This window comes from Lycium barbarum, chromosome 9, assembly GCF_019175385.1.
Source record: "Lycium barbarum isolate Lr01 chromosome 9, ASM1917538v2, whole genome shotgun sequence".
NCBI lineage: Eukaryota > Viridiplantae > Streptophyta > Magnoliopsida > Solanales > Solanaceae > Lycium > Lycium barbarum.
The window spans coordinates 36,545,676-36,569,783 of NC_083345.1; the positions used below are offsets into that span (position 1 = coordinate 36,545,676).

General features: G+C 36.8%; 1 protein-coding gene and 1 long non-coding RNA gene across 2 annotated transcripts; one reads left to right on the forward strand and one right to left on the reverse strand.

Annotated features, from left to right (window-relative positions):
• Nucleotides 1-410: 410 nt before the first annotated feature.
• LOC132611868 (uncharacterized) lies at nucleotides 411-1,049 on the reverse strand. The gene is made up of 2 exons (XM_060326229.1): nucleotides 761-1,049; nucleotides 411-658 (listed from the first exon to the last, which is right to left on the reverse strand). The coding sequence occupies exons 1-2, from the start codon at nucleotides 1,047-1,049 to the stop codon at nucleotides 411-413; spliced, it is 537 nt and encodes a 178-aa protein (XP_060182212.1).
• Nucleotides 1,050-7,177: 6,128 nt separating this feature from the next.
• LOC132611288 (uncharacterized) lies at nucleotides 7,178-13,039 on the forward strand. Its single transcript, XR_009571527.1, has 3 exons — nucleotides 7,178-7,318; nucleotides 11,007-11,373; nucleotides 12,661-13,039. It is a non-coding gene; the product is annotated as an uncharacterized LOC132611288 (long non-coding RNA).
• Nucleotides 13,040-24,108: the final 11,069 nt, after the last annotated feature.

The window sequence follows — 24,108 nt, forward strand, 5'->3', positions numbered from 1 at the left end:
AGCATAACAAGAAGCTAACCAATCCATACTCATAATGACATCAAAGTCTACTATATCTAATTCAATTAAATCTTCCATAGTATGGCAATCACGGACTACAACTATCAATCTCTATGCACTCATCTAGCTATCACTGGATCACCAATAGGTGTAGACACCTCAAAAGGTTTAATCGACTCGGGTTTCACCCTAAAATGACCAGCAGTAAAAAGAGTAACATACGACAACGTAGAACATGGATCTTTTAGTGCATGCACATCATGGGAAGAAACTGATAATATACCTATAGCAATATTAGGTGAAGACTCAAGATCTTATCGACCAGCCAATACATAAATGCGGTTCTGAGGACCACTCAAACTGGACGCTCCACCTCTACCTCTACCACGACCGACTGGTGTCTAAGAAGCCTACCTAGGAGGGTGTACAAATGTCGAAGAACCAGCTATAGACCCTGTCGGCTGAACTACACCTCCTCCACCTCTCAAGGGATAATCTAGCATCATATGGCCTAGTTGATCACAAGTATAACAACCATCTGAACCCAAGCAGCACTGCCTAACATGTAACTTTCCACACTGAATACATCGCGGTAGGGATGGCCTCATCTGACTAAAACCACTCCTAATCTGGGAACTGGAAGCCCTGGAACTCTGTGCTGGTTCAAAATGAGTGGGTCTATTAAACTTGGGTCCTGGGAACTGTGAAGGCACACTAGCCACTAAATAGGCTAGACGCCTAAAGAACTACTGTCTCTGACCACTTTTGAACTCACTAGCAAATCCTGAGGATCTGGCTCTCTTACTCTGACCCCTATCATGCTCACGCTCAGCCCTCCGCTGCTGCTTACACTCCTTAAGATTATGAGCATGCTCTTCGGTGTGGGAAATATCCATACCTGTCTGAAGTGAGGCCTTCATGCAGTCATCAATCAAGTGTGTTCCCAATCCACTCACAAACCGATAAATACGATCTCCTATGTCAGCTACAACAGCTGGAGCATACCTAGCAAATGAATTAAAATAAAGACTGTACTCCCGAACACTCATCTTCCCCTGTCTAAGGTTCAGAAACCCATCAGTTCGGGCCCGACGAATCTCTGGCGGAAAATAATGCCAAATAAAGGCATTTGTAAACTCCTGCCACACAAGTAGGGGTGCATTAGTCCCTCTAGAAGAAACCCAAGTCTCATACCAATGAACAACAACATCCTGTAGTTTATAGAAAGCTAACTATACGGACTCAGTGTCTGAAGCATGCATCACCCGCAACGTTCTCAATATCCCATCTATAAAATTCTGCGGGTCTTCATTTGGCTTTGATCCACAAAATTTTGGAGGGTCTAAATTAATAAAATCTCGAACCCTGGCGCTAAAATCCCTATCACCGTAACTCGTACCCTAACGCTGGACCTGAGCGGCTACTAACTGGGTCAACAACTAAATAGCCTCTCGCATCTTCTGGCGTGAGGCATCCAGTAGAGGAACTGGGGGTGCTAGAGCCAGAGCTAGGGCTGGAGCTCCCTTGTGCTCATCTGGAGCGGGCGGAGTATGAGAGGTCTGAGATGGAACCTCATTTTGGGACTCGCCCTCCTCAACATCTACTAGCATTACCTGTCCAATTCTACTACCCGCCATCGACTTGCCCTTCTAGGCCGCTGAAGCTTTCCTCATCACGGGCATTACTGAAATCACAACACATGGTTAGGAAAAGAGAATCCTTATAACATGGCTTTATCACATGATCTACGATGAGAAATAAAGGGAATTTTCCTAAATGTCCTACAGCCTCCTATGTATAAGTATGGTGGACTGCACACCATAAACAAGACTCTGCTAGACACAGCTCGTAGACAGCCTTAGGACGAACTGCTCTGATACCACTTTTGTCACGACCCAACCGAAGGGCCATGACGAGCACCTGGACCTAACCTACTGAGCACCACAAGACATACATGCATCACAATATCATACCTGAGTGGGCCATAGAGCTAACTAATAGATATCCTGAACTGTAAGGGACCCAAAAGATATATATACGTCATCAAGTTGAACCCAAATATATAAGCCGACAAGGCTATCAAAATATACTGATACAACAAAATATGGACCGAGTAGGTCATAAGACATCTAACTGTGCATATCTGTCTACGAGCCTCTACTGGAATGCATAAGATAGTAAGGATGGGACAGGACCCTGCCATGCCCATATGTACACAAATGAATCATACCAAGATGAACTGCAACTCCGGAATAAGTAGAGTGCTCCAATGCCCGCTGAACGACAACTTTCGGGGGTGGATCACCAAGCTGTCTATCTGTACCTGTGGGCATGAAATGCAGCACCCCCAAAGAAAAGGGACGTCAGTACGAACAATGTACTGAGTATGTAAGGAATGAGGGTATCATAAGAGACACATAAGAAAACATAGGGTAATGAATGCAACCTGTATGTCTGAACTGCTTCTGAGAGTCAATGATATGCATAAATATTGTGCATGAATGCATGAGGTCATACATAGATATATGCGTGTATAACGCATGTCAAGCCTTTGTGGGCATCCCATCGTATCATATCAGCCTCAGTGGGCATCATCATCATCATCGTCGCATCATCATATGACCAGCCGATCAGGTGGTAGTGTGTATATAACGCTGTCACCTTCCCCATACCCCATAAATATATATATACACATGTAGTATATGCGTATAATGCCTGAGGGGTCACAGGTTTGTATATGCATACATATATGTATGAAATGCAATGCATAAGCATGATAAGAGTACAAGTAACTCTAGAGATAATACTGAATCTGAAGGAAGACATTCTGAAGATACATTACGGAATATGAATCAAATGGATCATCCCTAACTGTAAGAGTAGAATCATTATGGATTAACATTACGTGTACGTCTTGGTCATAAGGATCATTCCAAAAAGAAGGAAAGGGACTGCCTTAACATACCTCAAGTCGTCCAAGTAATTTGACAACAAGCTTATCACCACTAAAGTGCCACTCCTATAACCAAGAATACTTATATGACTTAGATGGCGCTTGTATATTATGTATATTAATGATAACTCGATGCCAAAGTGAAATGGACAGCTTTTCCCCTATTTCTTATTCATTACCACAAGGTCCACAACCAACAATTTACACAACAATTCCATATAGTCTCCTTTAAACTCATATTCACCGTATCTAAAGATATACCATCAAGCAACCCCATACTTTTTTAAAACACATCCTGAACATTTCTATTACCTCTCATAACAAAGTTATACTCAAAACATGCTAACAATTATATCTCAAGTTAATTTAAAACTCAAAATATCATCAAATTCATACTTGAACTTTTCCTCCAAATTTCTTCTCCTCAAATCTTAACATATTTACCACATGAACACATAAACATGAAATAAAATGAAATCTTACCTCAAAAATTCAAGAACACTCCAATTCCAAAATAACTTCACCTTGAAATATCCTCCAATGCTTCTACAAAGAGAAGAGACAAGTTTCAACCACACTTTGAAATCCTAAGCCCTTTGATCCTTACTTTGATCTTTGATTTATGCTTGGAGAAGTGTTTGAATAAGTTAGGAGAGGTCTCTAGAGCTTTCTTGAACTTGGGGTTATGTTTAAAATGACTTAAATGAAGAGGGGTCGTTATATATAAAATCAGCAAAATCCACTGACTTGGAAAATAAGGGTCGTATATACTTATACGGCCAACTTTCTGGCGGTAAAAAAATTATACCGTCCGTATAATGGGCCGTCTAACACCACCTCAAAAATTGTCTTCTCTAAAAAAAATTTAAAATCCTTAAATACGGTCCATATCATAAAATACGGACCTTGCTCAATTATACGGTCCATATTCTATATTTCCAGAAATAACTTTTGATGAACCTTTCAGGTTCGATTCACTTATTCTCTAATCCTTCCATAACTTACCAAACATGAACTTAAACCTCATAATCATAAGTTAAGCATGTCCAACCTCATATATCCTCAGACAATGTCCCAGTGTCCTAAAATAAGACAACTACTATACGACAAACCGAAATGTATAAAACTACAAGGTGTAACACAAAGTTCACTTCTTTCTCACTCGCTCACAGTCGGGCTTCAACACCCTATAGAAAACTGAGAAACCTTCGCAACTTAAAGGCATTTTGAGGGTAGCAAATATTGATACAATTGAGGTATACAACTGATAAGTTGGTAAAATACCAACTTATCTCTTCGTTAATCTTATATTTTTGCTATGTTTGATTGAGAAAATAGTGCATATAATATCGTTTACATCTATTTTACAGGTTTTATGTGATTTAGAAGTGATCGGAAGAAATCAAGTGAAAATAAAGTCAAAAAGAGGCCAAATTGGACAGATTTGCAAAACTGGACAGTTTTGCAAAAAGGGGGCAGATTTGCAGAAACGGGCAGAACTGCAAAAACTGAAATCTGGGGCATATTTTGTCATTTTTTGGACTTGGAAAAATTAAGCAACTATAAATATCATCTTTGGCATTTCAAAACAAGTCTTGGAGAGCTTTGGAGAGCTAGGGTTTCATTCTCACACTTTGGAAGAGAAGATTTGGAGGCACCCCATGAGAAATTCTTTACCTATTTCTTCATCTCTTGCTATTTATTGAATATTTATGTGTGTAGTATTTCATTTCAATACTTGAACCTTGTTTATGGAAGTATACATTGTTTAAGTTTGGATTGAATCTCTTGTTTTGCTTATATGTTGAATGATTTTATAATCAATAGAAGTGAATTAATGTTGTTTTAATTATTCTTGTTCTTTAATGTTTCTTAAGAGAATTGCTAACCCTAGGACTTGCCCATCTATTTCGGTTTAACCTTGGAAGAGGCAAACTCGAGATTGGGAAAGAATAATTAACAAGAATTTGGGGCATTAACCCTCATCTAACGGAAATCGACCTAGGGATAGGCGACACCACTTGTAGCCATATTCGGGTGTTCTTAATGCTCCTAATTGCTTTAGGGATATTCAATTAGGTAGTCTAGTTAGTCTTCGGAAGAAGCTAATTTAGAGTCATTATCCGAGACAAAGTAATATAAACTCACCATTATTTGTAAATCATGAAATACATTGGATCGTTACTTGAGCGTAGTTTCCTTTGTATCCATTCTTGTGGTCATTGATCATTTTACTTGCTTTCTAGGTTAGTTTACATTTCCGCATTAGTTATAATTTTCTCCAAAAACCAAAATATTATCTATTTTGGGTTAGTTTGGGATTTAAACTTACTTGCTTTGGTCCAAACTTGTGAATATTTGTGTAGTTATTTTCTTTGACTTTGTTTATTTTTATAGTTTTTGTAAATGGCATCATATAATGAAAATTGGTCGGATGGTATTTGTTCATACTTTGATGACCCTTGTCCTTATTGTGGAGGACCACACTCATGGCAGAATTGTTTGAATTCTCCCGAGAGCGGATTCTGCGCACAATCTCAAACCTATGAATGGAGTATTTGTGATAGTTGTGGTGGTCAAAATGGTCATTGGGATAATTGTGCTTATTTGTCCTTCCCTTCCCCGAACCCCCACTATGACGATTCTACTTTTGATTTTGTTGATAATAGGGATATGGAAGCGGAAGAAGTTTCAAATGCTCAAAATGAGAGGATAATACTCATGTTGGAGACCATCCTTGAAAAGGAGGAAAAGTTGAACTTAGACCTCGAGGACTTGAGTCAAGCAATTAGTTGCAATGACAAAGCTATTCACACCTTGGAGGATCAAATGAAATTATTGGTTGAGGCTCATAATGCTCACCAACTTGAGGGTGTTGAAAGTAGTCAAGAAAGTGTTAAGAACATAGATTTCTCAATGGGTGGATTTTTAGAAGCCTTGGACAACTCGCACCATGATGAGGAACTTGGCAAAGTGGAAGTTGTGAGCCAAGATTGGCTTATGAATCAAGCTCAACAACTTGGATCCTATGGAGATCACAGTGAAGGCATTTCACGGATAATGGAAGAATTTCTAAAAATGCATGTTGAACAAAGTCAAGAAGTGGAGCCGCTTGAAATTGCTATCCGGAAATTGGAGACCAAATTGAATGCAAAAATTGAAGCATGTGATGCTCAATATCAAAGAGCCATGGATTGTAATTTTGAGTTGGTTTCCCATGAAGAAGAGGTCAAGATTGATTTTCTAGAGCTAATGGTGGATTGCCAACCAACCGACCTAAAAATAGTGAATGATGCCAAAATTGAAAAAATGATACTAGAGTTGAATGAAAAAGTTCATAACATAATTTTTGAAGACTCTAGTTCATTTTCGGGTGAGAATGTCAAAATTCATGTAAGTTTGGAATTTGAGCGCATTGGACCGCATTCTAACTATTTTTCAACATTATGTTTGGTTGGTGAAATGGAAATTGAGCCACCTGAGCCTAGGGAGGAATTTGGTGATGAAGACCAAGGTGTTTTTATTTTAAGGTTTGCTATGCCAAGAAGACAAAACGACATGCCTCACTTAAAGGCCAAAAAGTGCAAAATGCGATACCGGATAGTTGGTCTCTTTGTTTTTCTACCACCGGCCTACGAGCGTCATCATAAACTTGATTCAAAGTTAGGGCGAAAATTCATATTCTCCAAGTGGAGAGAAAAGTGGTAAGGTTAACTCATGTCGTGCCGCAACGTTAAACCAAGCGCTTGGTGGGAGGCAACCTATCGGTTTTTAAGATTTTAAGTCATTTTTGAAATTTTAATTTTTTGAATAGTTTATCATATTATTTTTGACTAATCTATGAAGTTTCATAATTTTTGGAATTGATTTGAATAGAATTTGGTTGTTGGAGTGGCTATATAGTGCAAAATGTCCACAAAACTATTCAAAGCTCTTCGGATCACTTTTGGCTTTTCCAATTTGCACTTAGCAGTCACAAAGTGGAGCCAACATGTATTTTTTTTTTTTGGTTAAAAGGGCCTGCTGTACATTTTTGCTCAAAAAGTGCAACATTTCTATTGTTTCAAAATTGCTTGAAGATTACTGTTATAGTGCAGCCCCTACTTTTCTTTGGTTCTAAGTCCATTTTTGTGCCAAGTTTGTGCAAAAGCTGGACACTGTGCCTAAATTTTAAAGTGCCAAACGCCTTGTGCAAATGCTAAAGCTTCAGTTGAAGACTTAAAGGACCCAAGGTAAGTCTCACTTTGCAGTTTTAAAACCAGTCATTTATTTTCCTCTTTCCGCTAAAAACACTCCCTTTCCCTCACTCCCTCGCCCACGCTTAACACGCCAGTACGCCACCAGCTTTAGACCAGCAACCATCTGGTACGCACTCTCACTCCCTTCTCTTCTCTCTTTCTCGTTCTCCCTCTCTCCTCAATTCTACTGTTGGCATAATTTTTTTTTCTTCTCCTGCGGATTCGTTTGTGTGGAATTTATAGCGGAATTGTGCAATTTTGATGTGGTTGGTTGATTGATATGTGGTTTTTCTTGATTGAACTATAATTCCCACTTTTTGGGAGGGTAATTCAATTATTCCATCATCTAAAAGAACTTGGTTAAATTGGTACGTGCAACCTATTCGATGAATTGTCTGAGAGAGCATTTCATTCACCGGTGAAGTCAGAGTAACCGAGCGATACTGGGAGTTGATTGTGAGTAAGTTTTGGACAGTCTCATAGGTTGTGGACTGCTTGATCAGCTCACTCGAGTTGCAACCCCCCCCCCCCCCCCCCCCCCCAACTAATAGGAGTGTTCTGATATTTCTTAAGACTGAGTGACCTGGGGAAATAGATTGAAGAATGAGCACCTCACAATGCTTAATGTGATATCCGAAATGAGGAGCTTACTCTATGGGTTAAAATAATACTTAGAAGTTGTGGTGTTTTTATGCAGTGAACACTTTAAGATGGGAATTGAGTTTGCTATTTGCTGATGTGAAGTTTCCTGTGCTTTAATACTAAATTGTTAGGAGATGTTAGTCTTACATTGGTAGAATGGCCTACTGGTGTTTTTGGTGAAAAATGAAATCTTGGAGTAAGTAGAAGCTTGTTCATCATGCTAGAACTCGAAAGAGCTTGAGTTCCAGTTTAACTTCTTTGGGGCTGTTTTGTGTAATTCTTGACAGAGAAGTCGATCTGGTTTATCCAAAAATGGGCCGAGGAGCAGAAACAGTGCACTATCTCAATGACACCATCTTTTCAGGAATTTCCTTCTAACTTGAGCTTTATTTTATTTAGTTGCGTTGAGTACAATGCAACATTTTTAGTTGGGGGTGAGACTTCATTTTGATTAATATTTTGTAATAGGGTGTGATACGCCATGATTAGATGATAACTTGGTAGATTGACTATATTTTGTTTTGTTTTTATAATTAGTATATACATATATATTTTCTTTTTCTTTTTTGGCTTGCTTCTTTAGTTTTTGATAGGAGTAAAAGTGGTGTGGGATGTGATGTTTTCCCCTTGGCCAAATTGTGGCTTGCTTGGTACCAACATAGTTTAAACCTGGCATGTGAATTGTTGATTTTTGAAAAAAAAATGATTGAAGTAATGATTCTTCTTTTGACTTTTAGACTCAATTTTTGGCTCTTACTTTCACTAGTTAGTTTCTTTAGGCTATGAGTGACTTTTTGAGTTCATTTGTTTCAATTGGTTCTTGGATACATATTCTACTTGAGTTTTCATGTGCCATGTGTGGTGAGATTTGGACGTTATCAACAACATATGCTTGTGTTGTAATTAGCTTGATAGAAAATGTGAATTGGACATTGGGAGATACTTTTACTGGAAAACAACATCAGTAAAAAGGTATTATCAAACACCCAAGGCTCGATTGATAAAAGTAGATACATTGTCTATGGTCTAGGTGAATGTGACTTATACGTGCACCACTGTTGATTTTGTCGTGTAAGGAGCGTGCAGTTAACAACTTTTGTAAGTTGTGTTGATCAATGAATAAATTGGCCATAGTGAGTTGGTGGGATGTATCTTCCCAATGAGACTAGTCAAATGGACAATGTTCACTTCTTTCTCAGTCCCTCACAGTCTTGCTTCAACACCCTATAGAAAAACGAGAAACCTTTGCAATTTAACGACATTTAAGGATTGCAATGATTGACACAATTGAAGTATACAACTTATGATTGTCTTGTAATTAGCTTTATAGAAAATGTGATTAGGACAATGGAGATAACTTTTACTGGAAAACAACACCAGTAAACTGGTATTATCAAAACACCCAAGGCTCAATTGATACAAGTAGTGTGCTTCATACGTTCACCCCAATCGATTTGGTCATACGAGGGGTGTGCGGTAAACAACTTTATGTATGTTGTGTTGATAATTGAATAAATTTCCCATAGTTAATTTGGGGGATTTTTCTGCCTAATAAGACTAATCAAATGGAAAAAGTTCATTTCTTTCTCACTTGCTCGCTGTATTGATTCAACACCCTATAGAAAAATGAGAAAGCTTTGCAATTTAAAGATGTTTTGAAAGTTGCAAAGAATGATACAGTTGCTGTATACAACTTAAGCTTGTCGTTTAATTCACTTTATAGAAAATGTAAGTTCGAGATTACTTTTATTGGAAAACAACATCTGTAAAGGGTATTTTCAAACACCCAAGGCTCGATTGATACAAGTAGATATATCGTCTATGCTCCTGGTGCACGCATATGTGCACCACGTTTGATTTGGTCGTGCAAAGAGCTTGCAGTTAACAACTTTTGGTAAGTGGTGTTGATTAATGAATAAATTGGCCAAAGTGAATTGGTTGGATTTTTCTTCCCAATAAGACTGATAAAATGGACAAAGTTGTCTTCTTTCTCACTCGCTCACAGTCTTACTTTAACACCCTATAGAAAATTGAGAAACCTTTTTCAATTTAAAGGCGTTTTGAGAGTTGCAAAGGTTGTTACAATTGAGGTATACAACTTAAGCTTGACTGTGACTAGCTTTATAGAAAATGTGAATTGGACATTGGAAGATACTTTTACGGGAAAACAAAAACAATAAAGGGTATTATCAAACACCCAAGGATGGATTGATACAAGTAGATATATTATCTATGTTCCCGGTGAATGTCCTTCACACATGCACCACAGTTGATTTGGTCGTTCAAGGAGTGTGCGGTTAATAACTTTTGGTAAGTTGTGTTAATAAATGAATAAATTGGCCATAGTGAATTGGTTGGATTTTTCTGCCCCATGAGACTGATCAAATGGACAAAGTTCACTTGTTTCTTACTCGCTCATAGTCTTGCTTCAACACTCTATAGAAAAATAGAAACCTTTTCAATTTAAAGGCATTTTAACGGTTGCAAAGATTGATACAATTGAGGTGTACAACCTAATATTTTCTTGTTATTAGCTTTATAGAAAATGTGGATTGGACATTGGGATTTACTTTTGCTAGAAAAAAAATCAGTAAAAGGGTATTATAAAACATTCAAGGCTCGATTGATTAAAGTAGACAAATTGTCTATGCTCTTGGTGAATGTGCCTTATACTTGCATCACAATTGATTTGGTCGTGCAAGGAGCATGTGACTAACTATCACACATTGGAATTGGAAAACAGTGGCATTAGTATATATGGTCAAGTTGCGATTAAGTGCCTGCAAAATGTTGCGGTTGAGTTAAAAAGCAACTACTATGCACGGATGTTGCATATGATTTTCGGAAGAATATATAATGAATGTTATATTATATTTTCTAAAGTTAATACTACGATATTTAGTAATGAAATATGATAAAAATAAATATTGCATCTAATTGTCACTTCTAGACTGATCCTTCTATACTTCTGCTTCATAGCTCTTCCAACTTTTGACCTGGAAATTTAAGTCAGAAATTATAGTTTTTTTAATTGCTTGGCAAGAATTAGCATCATCATCTTACTATGGAATCTCTTTGCTGGATCCTTAGTTTTCAATTATGATATGTTTGTTTTATTTATTTGTTGCTACTACTCTGACAAGGTATCTTTCGTTGCCCTTTTATGGCTGTAGAGACACCGCTAAACCATGGGAATGGGATGCTTGCCCTCAGTAAGGACCTACTTGATCAAAACATGGAATTTCCAAAGGTTCAAATGAGGTAGGCGAGTGTAAAGGATAATCCTTCTCAGTAAAATATCTTAACAAATTGGATCCTCTAAAACAATGTAATAACCTTAGCGCAGTGTTACCAGAGGTAATTAATTAATTTATTCCACTGAATTGTCCTTTTGGTATAGATGAACGTAATATTTGACGTTTCCAAAATGTAAATGTGAAATTTTGTACATCAGGTGGAATACTGTCTTGATTGATGCAAGTAGATATATTGTCTATGCTCCTGGTGAATGTGCCTTATACGTTCACCACAATTGATTTGGTAAGTTGTGTTGATTAATGAATAAATTGGCTTAGTTAATTGGTTTGATTTGTGTGCCCAATAAGATTGATCAAATGGAAAACGTTCACTTCTTTATCACTTGCTTGAAGTATTGCTTCTACACCCTATAGAAAAATGACAAACCTTTGCAATTTAAAGGCGTATTGAGGGTTGCAAAGATTGATACAATTGAGGTCTACAACTTAGGATTTTCTTGTAATTAGCTTTATAGAAAATGTGAATTGGACATCGGAAGATATTTTTTTTTTTTGTTGGAAAAAACCATCAGTAAAGGGTATTAAGAACCACCCAAGGCTCGATTGATACAAGTAGATACATTGTCTATGCTCCTCGTCAATGTGCCTCATACGCGTATCACAGTTAATTTGGTCGTGCAAGGAGCGTGCATTTAACAATATTTGGTAAGTTGTGTTAATCAACAAATATATTGGCCATAGTGAATTGGTGGGATTTTTCTGCTCAATGAGACTGATCAAATGGAAAATGTCCACTTTTTTCTCACTCGCTCAAAGTCTTGCTTCAACACCCTAGAAAAATGAGAAATCTTTGTAATTTAAATCCATTTAGAGTGTTGCAAATATTGATACAATTGAGATATAAAACTTAAGCTTGTCTTGTAGTTATCGTTATAGATTATGTGAATTGCAAATTGAAAGATACTTTTACGGGAAAACAACATCAGTAAAGGGTATTATCAAACACCCAAGGCTCGTGCAAGAAAAGTTCACGCCCGTTCATTTGCATTGCCCCTGAAGCTCTATCCTCTTCACATTTTCTTGCCACTTCAGCCTTTCTAGCTGAAGCATCAGAATACTTTTGGCACTTCCAGGAGAGAAATTGGGTTAATGTTCAAAGGATGGTGCTACTACGAGACTATGATTCATGGTTGATCTCAACTTATGCATTTGAGATATTGGTGTTGCATATAATAGATCGGTTTCATTCATCTTTAGATGGACATGTGGTTGTGAGTCTATTGGGTTAATTTTGTTATTTCAGCATAAGGAATATTACCCAAATATTGTCTTATAGGATTTTGATTTTCCCTGCTTCAAAATGATACTCATTGGAAGTCACGTCTTTTTATGTTGAAAGACTCGTTAGAAAACATATTTAACTATAACAAATAATTCTTAATTGCACAAGTGCACACAACCTGCACATAATGACAATGAAGAAAAATGGATAAGTGGCTACTTTAGTAGGGTAGAAAACACACTCCTTTTACTTCTGAAGCTGATATGTTATTTGACCCTTATATTGCAGGCAACTTCTGTCGTATATGATATGCTTTATCCCATTGTTTTAAGACTTTAAGAGATATCTTCACCTTATCAGAAGAAAAGGTGTGTGGTGGACTAAAGAAGTTCATTTTTTTATATTAAGATGTTCTGTGTCATTTCCTTTGAACTCAATTCCAGTGAATGAAGACCACATGTTGATGCATGTGTCATGTTATCTTATGCTAGAAGATCTGAATTCTTTCGTTTAAATAGGGAGTATAACAACTATCTTCAATGTTATAGGGAGTTTGGTTTAAACGTTCCTTTCCAGTTAAGCTCTCAAATATCACAAGTAACTCGTGATGTCGTCACACAATGCAACTGGTATACAACTTTAGCTTGTCTTGTAATTAGCTTTATTCAATATGTGAATTGGACATTGAAAGATACTTTTACTAGAAAACAACATCAGTAAAGGGTATTATAAACCACCCAAGGCATTAGTGATACAAGTTGATATATTGTCTATGCTCCTGGTGAATGTGCCTCACACGTGCACCATGGTTGATTTGGTCGCGCAAGAAGCGTGCGGTTAATAATTTTTGGTAAGTTGTGTTGATCAATGAATAAATTCACCATAGTGAATAGGTTGGATTTGTTTGCAAAATGAGACTGATTAAACGAACAATGTTCACTTCGTTCTCACTCGTTCAATGTCTTGCTTTAGCGCGCTATAAAAATTTGAGAAACATTTGCAATTTAAAAGCACTCTAAGGGTTGCAAAGATTTATACAATTGAGGTATACAACTTAAGCTTGTTGTGTAATTAGCTTTATAGAAAATGTGAATTGGACATTGTAAGATACCTTTATAGGAAAATAACATCGATAAATGTATTATCAAACACCAAAGGCTCGATTGATACAAGTAGATATATTGTCTATGCTCATGGTGAATGTGCCTCAAATGTGCACCACGGTTGATTTGGTCATGCAAAGAGCGTGAGATTAATCAATTTTCGTAAGTTGTGTTGATCAATGAATGAATTGGCCATAATGAATTGGTGGAATTTGTATGCCCAATAAGACTGATCAAATGGATAAGTTCACCTCGTTCTCACTCGTTCAAAGTCTTACTGCAACACCTTTTGGAAAAATGAGAAACATTTGCAATTTAAAGGCATTTTGAGAGTTGCAAACATTGATACAATTCAGTATAAAACTTATCCTTGTCGTGTAATTAGCTTTATAGAAAATGTTAATTGGATATTGGAAGATGTTTTTTCTCGAAAACAACATCAGTAAAGAGTAATATCAAACACCCAAGGCTCGATTGATACAAGTAGACAAATTGTGTATGCTCCTTTTGAATGTGTCTCATGCGTGCACCACGGTTGATTTCGTCATTCAAGTAGCATTTGGTTGAACACTTTATGTAAGTTGTGTTGATACATGAATAAATTGTCCATAGTGAATTGGCGGGATTTTTCTGCCAAATAACACTGATCAAATGGGAAAATTTAACTTCTTTCTCACTCGCTCACAGTCTTGGTTAAACACCCTATAGAAAAATGAGAAACCTTTGCAGTTTAAAGGCATTTAAGGGTTGCAAAGATTGACACAATTGAGGTGTACAACTTAACCTTATCTTCAAATTAACTTTATAAAAAATGTGATTTGGACATTGGGAGATACTTTTACTGGAAAACAACATCAGTAAATGGGTATTATCAAACACCCAAGGCTCGATTGATACAAGTAGATATATTGTCTATGCTCCTGGTGAATGTGCTTCATACGTTCACCAAAATTGATTTGGTCATGCGAGAAGCATGCGGTTAACAACTTTATGTATGTTGTGTTGATGATTTAATAAATTTCCCGTAGTTAATTGGTGGGATTTGTCTTCATAATAAGACTGATCAAATGGAAAAAGTTCATTTCTTTCTCACTTGCTCGCGGTATTGCTTCAACACCCTATAGAAAAATGATTAACATTTGCAATTTAAAGACTTTTTGAAGGTTGCAAAGATTGATACAGTTGAGGTATACAACTTAAGCTTTTCTTGTAACTAGCTTTATAGAAAATGTGAATTCGAAATTAGAAGTAACTTTTATTGGAAAACAACATCTATAAAGGGCATTATCGAACACTCAAGGCTCGATTGATGCAAGTAGATACGTTGTCTATGCTCCTCGTAAATGTACCTAATATGTGATCACAGTTAATTTAGTCGTGCAAGGAGCGTGCATTTAACAACATTTGGTAAGTTGTGTTAATCCATGAATATATTGGCCATAGTGAATTGGTGGGATTTGTCTGCCCAATGAGACTGATCAAATGGACAAAGTTCACTTCTTTCTCACTCGCTCAAAGTCTTGCTTCAACTCCCTATAGAAAAATGAGAAACCTTTGTAATTTAAATGTGTTTTGAGGGTTGCAAAGATTGATACAATTCAGATATACAACTTAAGCTTGTCTTGTAATTATCTTTATAGATTATGTGAATTAGACATTGAAAGATACTTTTACTGGAAAACAACATTAGTAAAGGGTATTATCAAACACCCAAGGATCGTGTAAGAAAAGTTCATGCCAGTTCATTTGCATTGACCCTGATGCTATGTCCTCTCCGCACTTTCTTGCCCCTTCAGCCTTTCTTGATGATGCATCAGAATCCTTTTGGCGCTTCCAGGAGAGAAATTGGATTTATGTTCAAAGCTTGGTGCTACTACGAGAGTAGTATTATTGGTTGATCTAAACATATGCATTAGATTGGTCTTTCATATAATTAATCAGTTTCATTCATCTTTAGATGGACCTGTGGCAGTGAATCTATTGAGTTAGTTTTTGTTATTTCAACATAAGGAATAATACCCAAATACTATCTCTTAGGATTTTGTTTTTCCTTGCTTCAAAATGATTCTCATTGGAAGTCACATCTTTTTAGGTTGAAAGACTCTTTAGAAAACATATTTAATTTTAACAAATAATTCTTAATTGCACAAGTGCACACAACCTGCACACTGTGAAAATGAAAAAAAACCGGCTTAGTGACTGCTTTTGCAGGGTAGAAAACACAACCCTTTTACTTGTGAAGCTGATCTGTTATTTGACCCTTATGTTGCAGGCAACTTCTATCATATATGATATGCTTTATCCCATTGTTTTCAGACTTTCAGAGAGATCCTCACCCTACCAGAAGAAAAGGTGTGTGGTGGACTAAAGAAGTTCATTTTTTTAAATTAAGATGTTCTTTGTCAATGCCCTTGAACTCAATTCCAGTGAACGAATACCAGATGTTGAGGCATGTGCCATGTTGTCTTGTGTGAGAAGATCTGATGTCTTTGGTTTGAATAGGGAGTACAACAACCATCTTTAATGTTATAGGGAGTTTGGTTTAAATGTTCCATTCCAATTAAGCTCTAACATATCACAAGTAACTCAACAAGTAACTCGTGATGTCGTCACACAAAACTACCGGTATACAACTTAATATTTTCTTGTAATTAGCTTTATAGGAAATGTGAATTTGACATTGAAAGATACTTTTACTGGACAACAACATCAGTAAAGGGTATTATAAACCACCAAGGCTCGAATGATACAAGCTGATATGTTGTCTATGCTCCTGGTGAATGTGCCTCATATGTGCACCAGGGTTGATTTGGTCGTGCAAGAAGCATCGGTTAACAATTTTTTGTAAGTTGTGTTGATCAATGAACAAATTCACCATAGTGAATTGGTTTGATTTGTCTGCCAAATGAGACTGTTTAAATGAACATTGTTAACTTCTTTCTCACTCGCTCACAGTCTTGATTCAACACCCTATAAAGAAAATTGAAACCTTTGTAATTTAGAAGCGTTTGGAGGGTTGCAAAGATTGATACAATTGAGGTAAAAAACATAAGCTTGTCTTGTAATTAGCTATATAGAAAATCGAAATTGGACATCGTAAGATACTTTTATGGGAAAACAACCTCAATAAAAGTGTTATCAAACACCCAAGGCTCGATTGATACAAGTAGATATATTGTCTATGCTCCTGGTGAATGTGCCTCATATGTGCACCGCAGTTGATTTGGTCATGAAAGGAGCGTGCGGTTAACAAATTTTCCTAAGTTATGTTAATCAATGAATAGATTTGCCATAATGAATTGGTGGGATTTGTATGCCCAGCAAGACTTATCAAATGGACATAGTTGACTGGCCATAATCAATTTTGTGGGATTTGTATGCCCAATAAGACTGATCAAATGGTCAAAGTTCACTTCTTTCTCACTAGCTCACAGTCTTGCTGCAACACCTTTTATAAAAATGAGAAACGTTTGCAATTTAAAGGCGTTTTGAGAGTTGCAAAGCTTGATACAATTGTGGTATACAAGTTATGCTTGTCTTGTAATTAACATTATAGAAAATGTGATTGTCTTGTAATTAGCATTATAGAAATATGAATTTTACATTAGAAGATACTTTTTCTTGAAACAGCATCAGCAAAGGGTAATATCAAACACCCCAAGGCTCGATTGATACAAGTAGATAAATTCTCTATGCTCCTGGTGAATGTGTCTCATATGTGCACCATGGTTGATTTGGTCGTTCAAGGAGCGTCTGGTTGACCACTTTTGGTAAGTTGTGTTGATCAATGAATAAATTGGCCTTACTGAATGAGGGGATTTTTCTACCCAATAACACTAATCAAATGGACCAAGTTAACTTCTTTCTCACTCGCTCAAAGTCGTGCTTAAACACCCCAGGTGTACAACTTATGATTGTCTTGTAATTAGCTTTACAGAAAATGTGATTTGGACATTGGGAGATACGTTTACTGGTAAACAACATTAGTAAACGGGTATTATCAAACACCCAAGGCTTGATTGATACAAGTAGATATATTTTCTATGCTCGGGGTGAATATGCCTCAAATGTTCACCATAATTGATTTGGTGATGCAAGGAGCGTGTGGTTAACAACTTTATGTATGTTGTGTTGATGTAACAACCCATTTCGTCGTTACTATAAATTTTTTAAAATATCTGTAATCGTGTCATCCTGGACCTTTCTTTTCACTAAAGTATTTTCGACGGACATCTAGCCTAGTGGAACCCTTTGTAAGGAAGAGAATCAAATATTGAAATTCAAGTCGAGAACCCAGTTAGACCGCCCCAGCGCTAGGCTGAGCGCTATAGCGGTTGCGCTCTAATGGTCATGGCCCCGCTGAAGCGTTAGGTCGTGTTGGCATCAGGCCGCTGCAGCGCTACCGCTGAAGTGGCAGACCAACAGCAGAAGCGGTGAGGCGTAGTTAATTTCACTATTTAAGAAATCATTTCGGGAATTGGTCCCATTTTTCACAACCCGAAATTCCAGCCGCCCAGGTCTTTTGAGAAACCTAAAAACCAGATTGTTGGTCTTGAAAATCCTTGTAACACCTTCAAATTATTCTTCCACCGGGTAAATTACTCCTAAAAGTCTTCACCTAGAAAATCATCTAATGGGTATTACAAGTATCTAGAGTTGGAGGAATATTGGGTTAGCATTATCTTTTACATGATTCCCATTAGGTAATCTTTCATGCTCTTCCCCTAAATGAGTTATAACCTAGATTCCTACTTTCCTTCTTCTTAAGAATGGATTCTTCCATGGATCTTGGAAATAGGTCTTTCTCAATATAAGCCAAAAAATTGGTAAATCACCTAGTGTTGTTGAGATGGAATCTAGAAGTGGGTTAAGATCCCAAACCTTCTTTATTAATTCAAAATCTCTTATAAGGGTCTCATGGTAGTTTTTATTCTTGGGCCTCATGGTTATCTACAAGCTCTTTCATGCGGATTACGATGTAGTGATCGAGCTGAAGAATAAAAGGATGTTCGTGGAACCCGCTCGGCCATGAGGTAGGTTATGGCTTTCCTTTCGGTAGACTCCGGTTAGTTTCCCATATTCACGTATTAGAAGGAACGGAGAATGAATGAGTAGGAATTGGATATTTGGGATGGAATCCTAGGATGGTATTGTAGTGTGATTTGTATATTCGGGCTTGTGGCCTGTAGATCCTTTAGGATGCTTGATTGGTTTCTTAAATATCGGTGGATTTTGTGTGACTTGAGAGTAGTGGCAATACCTAATTTTTCTATGTCTCACGATGAGAATTTTCGTAATATGTGATTAATTGTGTTATGCTATTAATAGTGAATCTAGTTGATAAAGGAAGGGTAAAATGTACCAACGATTGTGATTGAGTTCTGGACTGAGTTGTGACGAATGATTTGTGAGTAGAAGGTGAAATATACTTGTTATAAGCTATTAGGCTGATTAAGGGAAAGTGGCAATAATGTATATCCACCTGAGTAAACCTATTGTGTGTTTGGGACTAACCATCCTGTTGCGTTGTGACTGTTTGTTCTATTGTATTGGCTTGATGCCACGTGTTGTTGATAGATATTGACATTTGGTTTTCCATCTTGATTATGATTCTGTTGGTGTACCCACTATTGGTATTTGTGATTCGGATATATTGTTGGCATACCCACTGTTGGTACTTGTGTTTCGGATACATTGTTGGCGTACTCATTATTGGTACTTGTGATATTGGGCATGATTATTGATGATGATACATGCATTGCACGCACTCTCATTTTTCATGATACACTGAGGAGATACTGATGATACTTGATGAGACTTTGATGAGCTGGGCTCGGTTTTACTTGAGTGACGTGAGATGGACGATATTTGATGTTAGTTCTGGAATCGTTGATTGAGTGAGTGCATGGACTCCATGGGTCCCCCAGAGTGGTGCCGGTGAGAACACCCTGTAGGCAACGATCCGGGGTCCCATCTGTGTGTTAAGCAAAGATCCGAGATGGGTGGCACTTAGACTTTGCGAGTCACACTGGGTTGTGCTACCGAGATGTCCATATTTTCGTTCGGAGCATATGTGTACACGGCATATGCATGGCATTGCGTTGCATTCATACATTTTTGCATTGCATTGCATTCACGTCTTATATTGAGAATATTTGATATTTTTCTTGTAATGACGGTTTCAGATTGGGCATATGGAGACTTGGTATAATTAGGTTTAGATGTTCTAGTTAGGCAATGACATGTGATTGGTTTCCGAATTTGTTGTTGTACTTGTTGAATTATCACGTAGATCATCCGTAAGATCAGTTGCAAGTTTGGTCACTAAGTGATGTAGGATAAAAGGTGTCATAATGATGTGTTGCCTCCTAGACTAAAACGAATGATCTAATGATAAATGAATTGTGAAATTGCACTTTTGAAAATTGACTTGTGGTTATTAGAGAGGAGTTGTGATTTAAGGATATTGATCTTATAATATGGGGTAGATAGACGTATGAATTGATTTAGTTATTATCATGGTTGCTTGTGATTTTTTTTACTGATATGTGTTTGTAACCATTGTTGGCCTATGATACTTACTCAGTACGCGTGGATTGTACTGATATTGCACTTGCTACATCCTTTTTTGGGGTGTAAATTGTTTCAGGTGGTTGATTATTACATGTACGAAAATACGCGGTGCTTATCTGGAAGGCCTCCTCTTACTTCATTCCGGGATGGAGGTTGAAACTTAGAGTGTAGTGGTAATCTGGAATCATTTAGTCGCTGTTGTACTGGTCTAGACTAGGTCATGGGAAGTTGGATCGAGTCTGTAATCATTATATTTTTGTAGTCACATAAATACTTGAGTTATTCAAATATATTATGATGTTCCGCTGCTATTTCTAAATATCTATTGGTTAGAATGATTCATCTTTGTTTAATTGATGTGTTATTCGATAGAGGGTTCGCCTACAGAGGTGGGAAAGGTAGGAGCCCGCGCGGTCCCAAAATGGGTCGTGACAGTTGATAATTGAATAAATTTCCCATACTTAATTGGTGGGATTTGTCTTCCTAATAAGACTGAACGAATGGAAAAAGTTCATTTCTTTCTCACTTGCTCGCTGTATTGCTTCAACACCCTATAGAAAATGAGAAATCTTTGCAATTTAAAGTCGTTTTGAAGGTTGCAAATATTGATATAGTTGAGGTATACAACTTAAGCTTGTCTGGTAATTAGCTTTATAGAAAATGTGAATTCGACATTGGAAGATACTTTTATTGGAAAAAAATATTTGTAAAGGATATTTTCAAACACTCAAGGCTCGACTGATACAAGTAGATACATTGTCTATGCTCCTCGTGAATGTGCCTCATACGTGCATCACAGTTAATTTGGTCGTGCAAGGAGCATGCATTTATAACATTTGGTAAGTTGTGTTAATCAATGAATATATTGGCCATGGTGAATTGGTGGGATTTTTCTACCCAATGAGACTGATCAAATAGGAAAATTTCTCTTCTTTCTCACTCGCTCAAAGTCTTGCTTCAACACCCTATAGAAAAATAAGAAACCATTGTAATTTAAATGCGTTTTGGAAAAATTGACACAATTGGGATATACAACTTAAGCTTGTCTTGTAATTATCTTTATAGATTAAATGAATTGGACATTGAAAGATACTTTTACTGGAAAACAACATCAGTAAAGGGTATTATCAAACACCCAAGGCTCGTGCAAGAAAAGTTCATGCCCGTTCATTTGCACTGCCCCTGATGCTATATAGTCTTCGCACTTTCTTGCCACTTCAGCCTTTCTATCTGATGCATCAGAATCCTTTTGGCGCTTCCAGGAGAGAAATTGGGTTTATGTTCAACGCCTGGTGCTACCACAAGAGTAGTATTCTTGGTTGATCTTAACTTATGCATTAGATTGGTCTTTCATATAATTAATCGGTTTCATTCATCTTTAGATGGACCTGTGGCATTGAGTCTATTGAGTTAGTTTTTGTTATTCAAACATAACGAATAATACCCAAATACTGTCTCTTAGGATTTTGTTTTCCCTGCTTCAAAGTGTTCTCATTGGAAGTCACGTCTTTTTATGTTGAAAGACTCGTTAGAAAACATATTTAATTTTAACAAATAATTCTTAATTACACAAGTGCACACAACCTGCACACTGTGAAAATGAAGAAAAATGGATTAGTGGCTACTTTAGCAGGGTAGAAAACACACTCCTTTTACTTCTGAAGCGTATATGTTATTTGACCCTTATTTTGCAGGCAATTTCTGTTGTATATGATATGCTTTATCCCAGTATTTTCAGACTTTAAGAGAGATACCCACCTTACCAGAAGAAAAGGTGTGTGGTGGACAAAAGAAGTTCATTTTTTAAAATAAAGATGTTCTTTGGCAATGCCCTTGACCTCAACCCCAGTGAACGAAGATCACATGTTGATACATGTGCCATGTTATCTTGTGCTAGAAGATCTGAAGTCTTTAGTTTGAATGAGGAGTACAACCGACATCTTTAATGTTGTAAGGAGTTTGGTTTAAATGTTCCTTTCCAATTAAGCTCTCAAATATCACAAGTAACTCAACAAGTAACTCATGATGTCATCACACAAACCAACAGGTATACAACATAAACTTGTCTTGTAATTCGCTTTATAGAAAATGTGAATTGGACATTGAAAGATACTTTTACTGGAAAACAACATCAGTAAAGGGTATTATAAACCACCCAAGGCTCGATTGATACAAGTGGATATTGTCTATGCTCCAGGTGAATGTGCCTCATATAAGCACCATGGTTGATTTGGCCGTACAAGAAGCATGTGGCTAACAATTTTTGGTAAGTTGTATTAAATGAACAATGTTCACTTCTTCTCACTCACTCATGGTCTTCCTTCAACACCCTATAGAAAAATTAGAAACCTTTGCAATTTAAAGGCGTTTTGAAGGTTGCAAAGATTGATACAATTGAGGTATACAACTTAAGCTTGTCATGTAATTAGCTTTATGGAAAATGTGACTTGGACATTATAAGATACTTTTACTGGAAAACAACATCAGTAAAGGAATTATCAAACACCGAAGGATCAATTGATACAAGTAGATATATTGTCTATGCTCTTGGTGAATGTGCCTCATATGTGCACCACGGTTGATTTGGTCATGGAAGGTGCATGTGGTTAGAAAATTTCCATAAGTTGTGCTGATCAATGAATAAATTGACCATAGCGAATTAGTGGGATTTGTATGCCCAATAAGACTAATCAAATAGCGAATTGCTGGGATTTGTCTGCCCAATAAGACTGATCAAATGGACAAAGTTCACTTCTTTCTAACTCGCTCACAGTCTCGCTGCAACACCTTTAGAAAAATGAGAAACGTTTGCAATTTTGAAGGCGTTTTGAGAGTTGCAAAGATTGATACAATTGAGGTATACAACTTATGCTTGTCTTGTAATTAACATTATAGAAAATGTGAATTTTACATTGGAAGATACTTTTTCTAGAAAACAACATCAGTAAAGGGTAATATCAAACACCCCAAGGCTCGATTGATACAAGTAGATAAATTCTCTATGCTCCTGGTGAATGTGTCTCATATGTGCACCATGGTTGCTTTGGTCATTCAAGGAGCGTCTGGTTGACAACTTTTGGTAAGTTGTGTTGATCAATGAATAAATTGGCCATAGTGAATGGGGGGATTTGTCTGCCCAATAACACTGATCAAATGGACCAAGTTAACTTCTTTCTTACTCGCTCAAAGTCTTGCTTAAACACCCTACAGAAAAATGAAAAACATTTGTAATTTAAAGGCGTTTTAAGGGTTGCAAAAATTGACACAATTGAGGTATACTGCTTAAGTTTGTCTTGTAATTGGCTTTATAGAAAAATGTGAATTCGACATTAGGACATACTTTTACTTGAAAACAACATCAATAAACAGGTATTCTCAAACACACAAGGCTCGATTGATATAAGTAGATATATCGTCTTTGCTCTTGGTGAATGCTCCTCATACATTCACTACAGTTGATTTGGTCATGCAAGGAGCGTACGGTTAACAATTGTCACGACTCAAATATCACAGTCATGATGGCACCCCCAACCCCCTTGGTGGGCGTACCATCCCCTTATTCCAATTACTTAATCAAATACGAATCAACATAAATGACAAGGATAATCATTAATAAGTCTATGTCATAATATAAAGGGTAAAGGTGCAAATATACCCCTCAACTTTGCAATTTAGAGCAGCTATACCCCTTGTTACAAAAGTGGTGTATATATACCCCTGTCGTTACAAAATGGTGCAAATATACCCATGCCGTTACAAAATGGTGCAAATATACTCTTTTTACTGACGGGAGCTTTTTAAGAAAATCGTTTAGGTTATTTTTTAATTAAAAAAAATGCCACTTGACTTTTAAAAAAGTCTACCTATTTTCTTTGAGTAGTAATATTTTTCTAAAGCCATGGTAATTTTTTTTCGGGTGTGTCATGTATGGTTCGTTTAAAAAAATATCTCCGGGACGTTAAAAAAAAATAAGTCTACCCATTTTTTTAAAAGAACTAGACCCGACCCATTTAAAAAAAATTACTATGTGGCTTTAGAAAAGTATGTCTACTAAAAAAAA

Bases quoted from the DNA above. Each gene is read 5' to 3' on its own strand.
- LOC132611868 (XM_060326229.1), bottom strand. From the start codon at position 1,049: ATGAGTGTTCGGGAGTACAGTCTTTATTTTAATTCATTTGCTAGGTAT. The intron at 659-760 runs GTCAGAGACAGT...ATTTTGAACCAG, and splicing joins TGCTAGTGAGTTCAAAAGTG to CACAGAGTTCCAGGGCTTCC.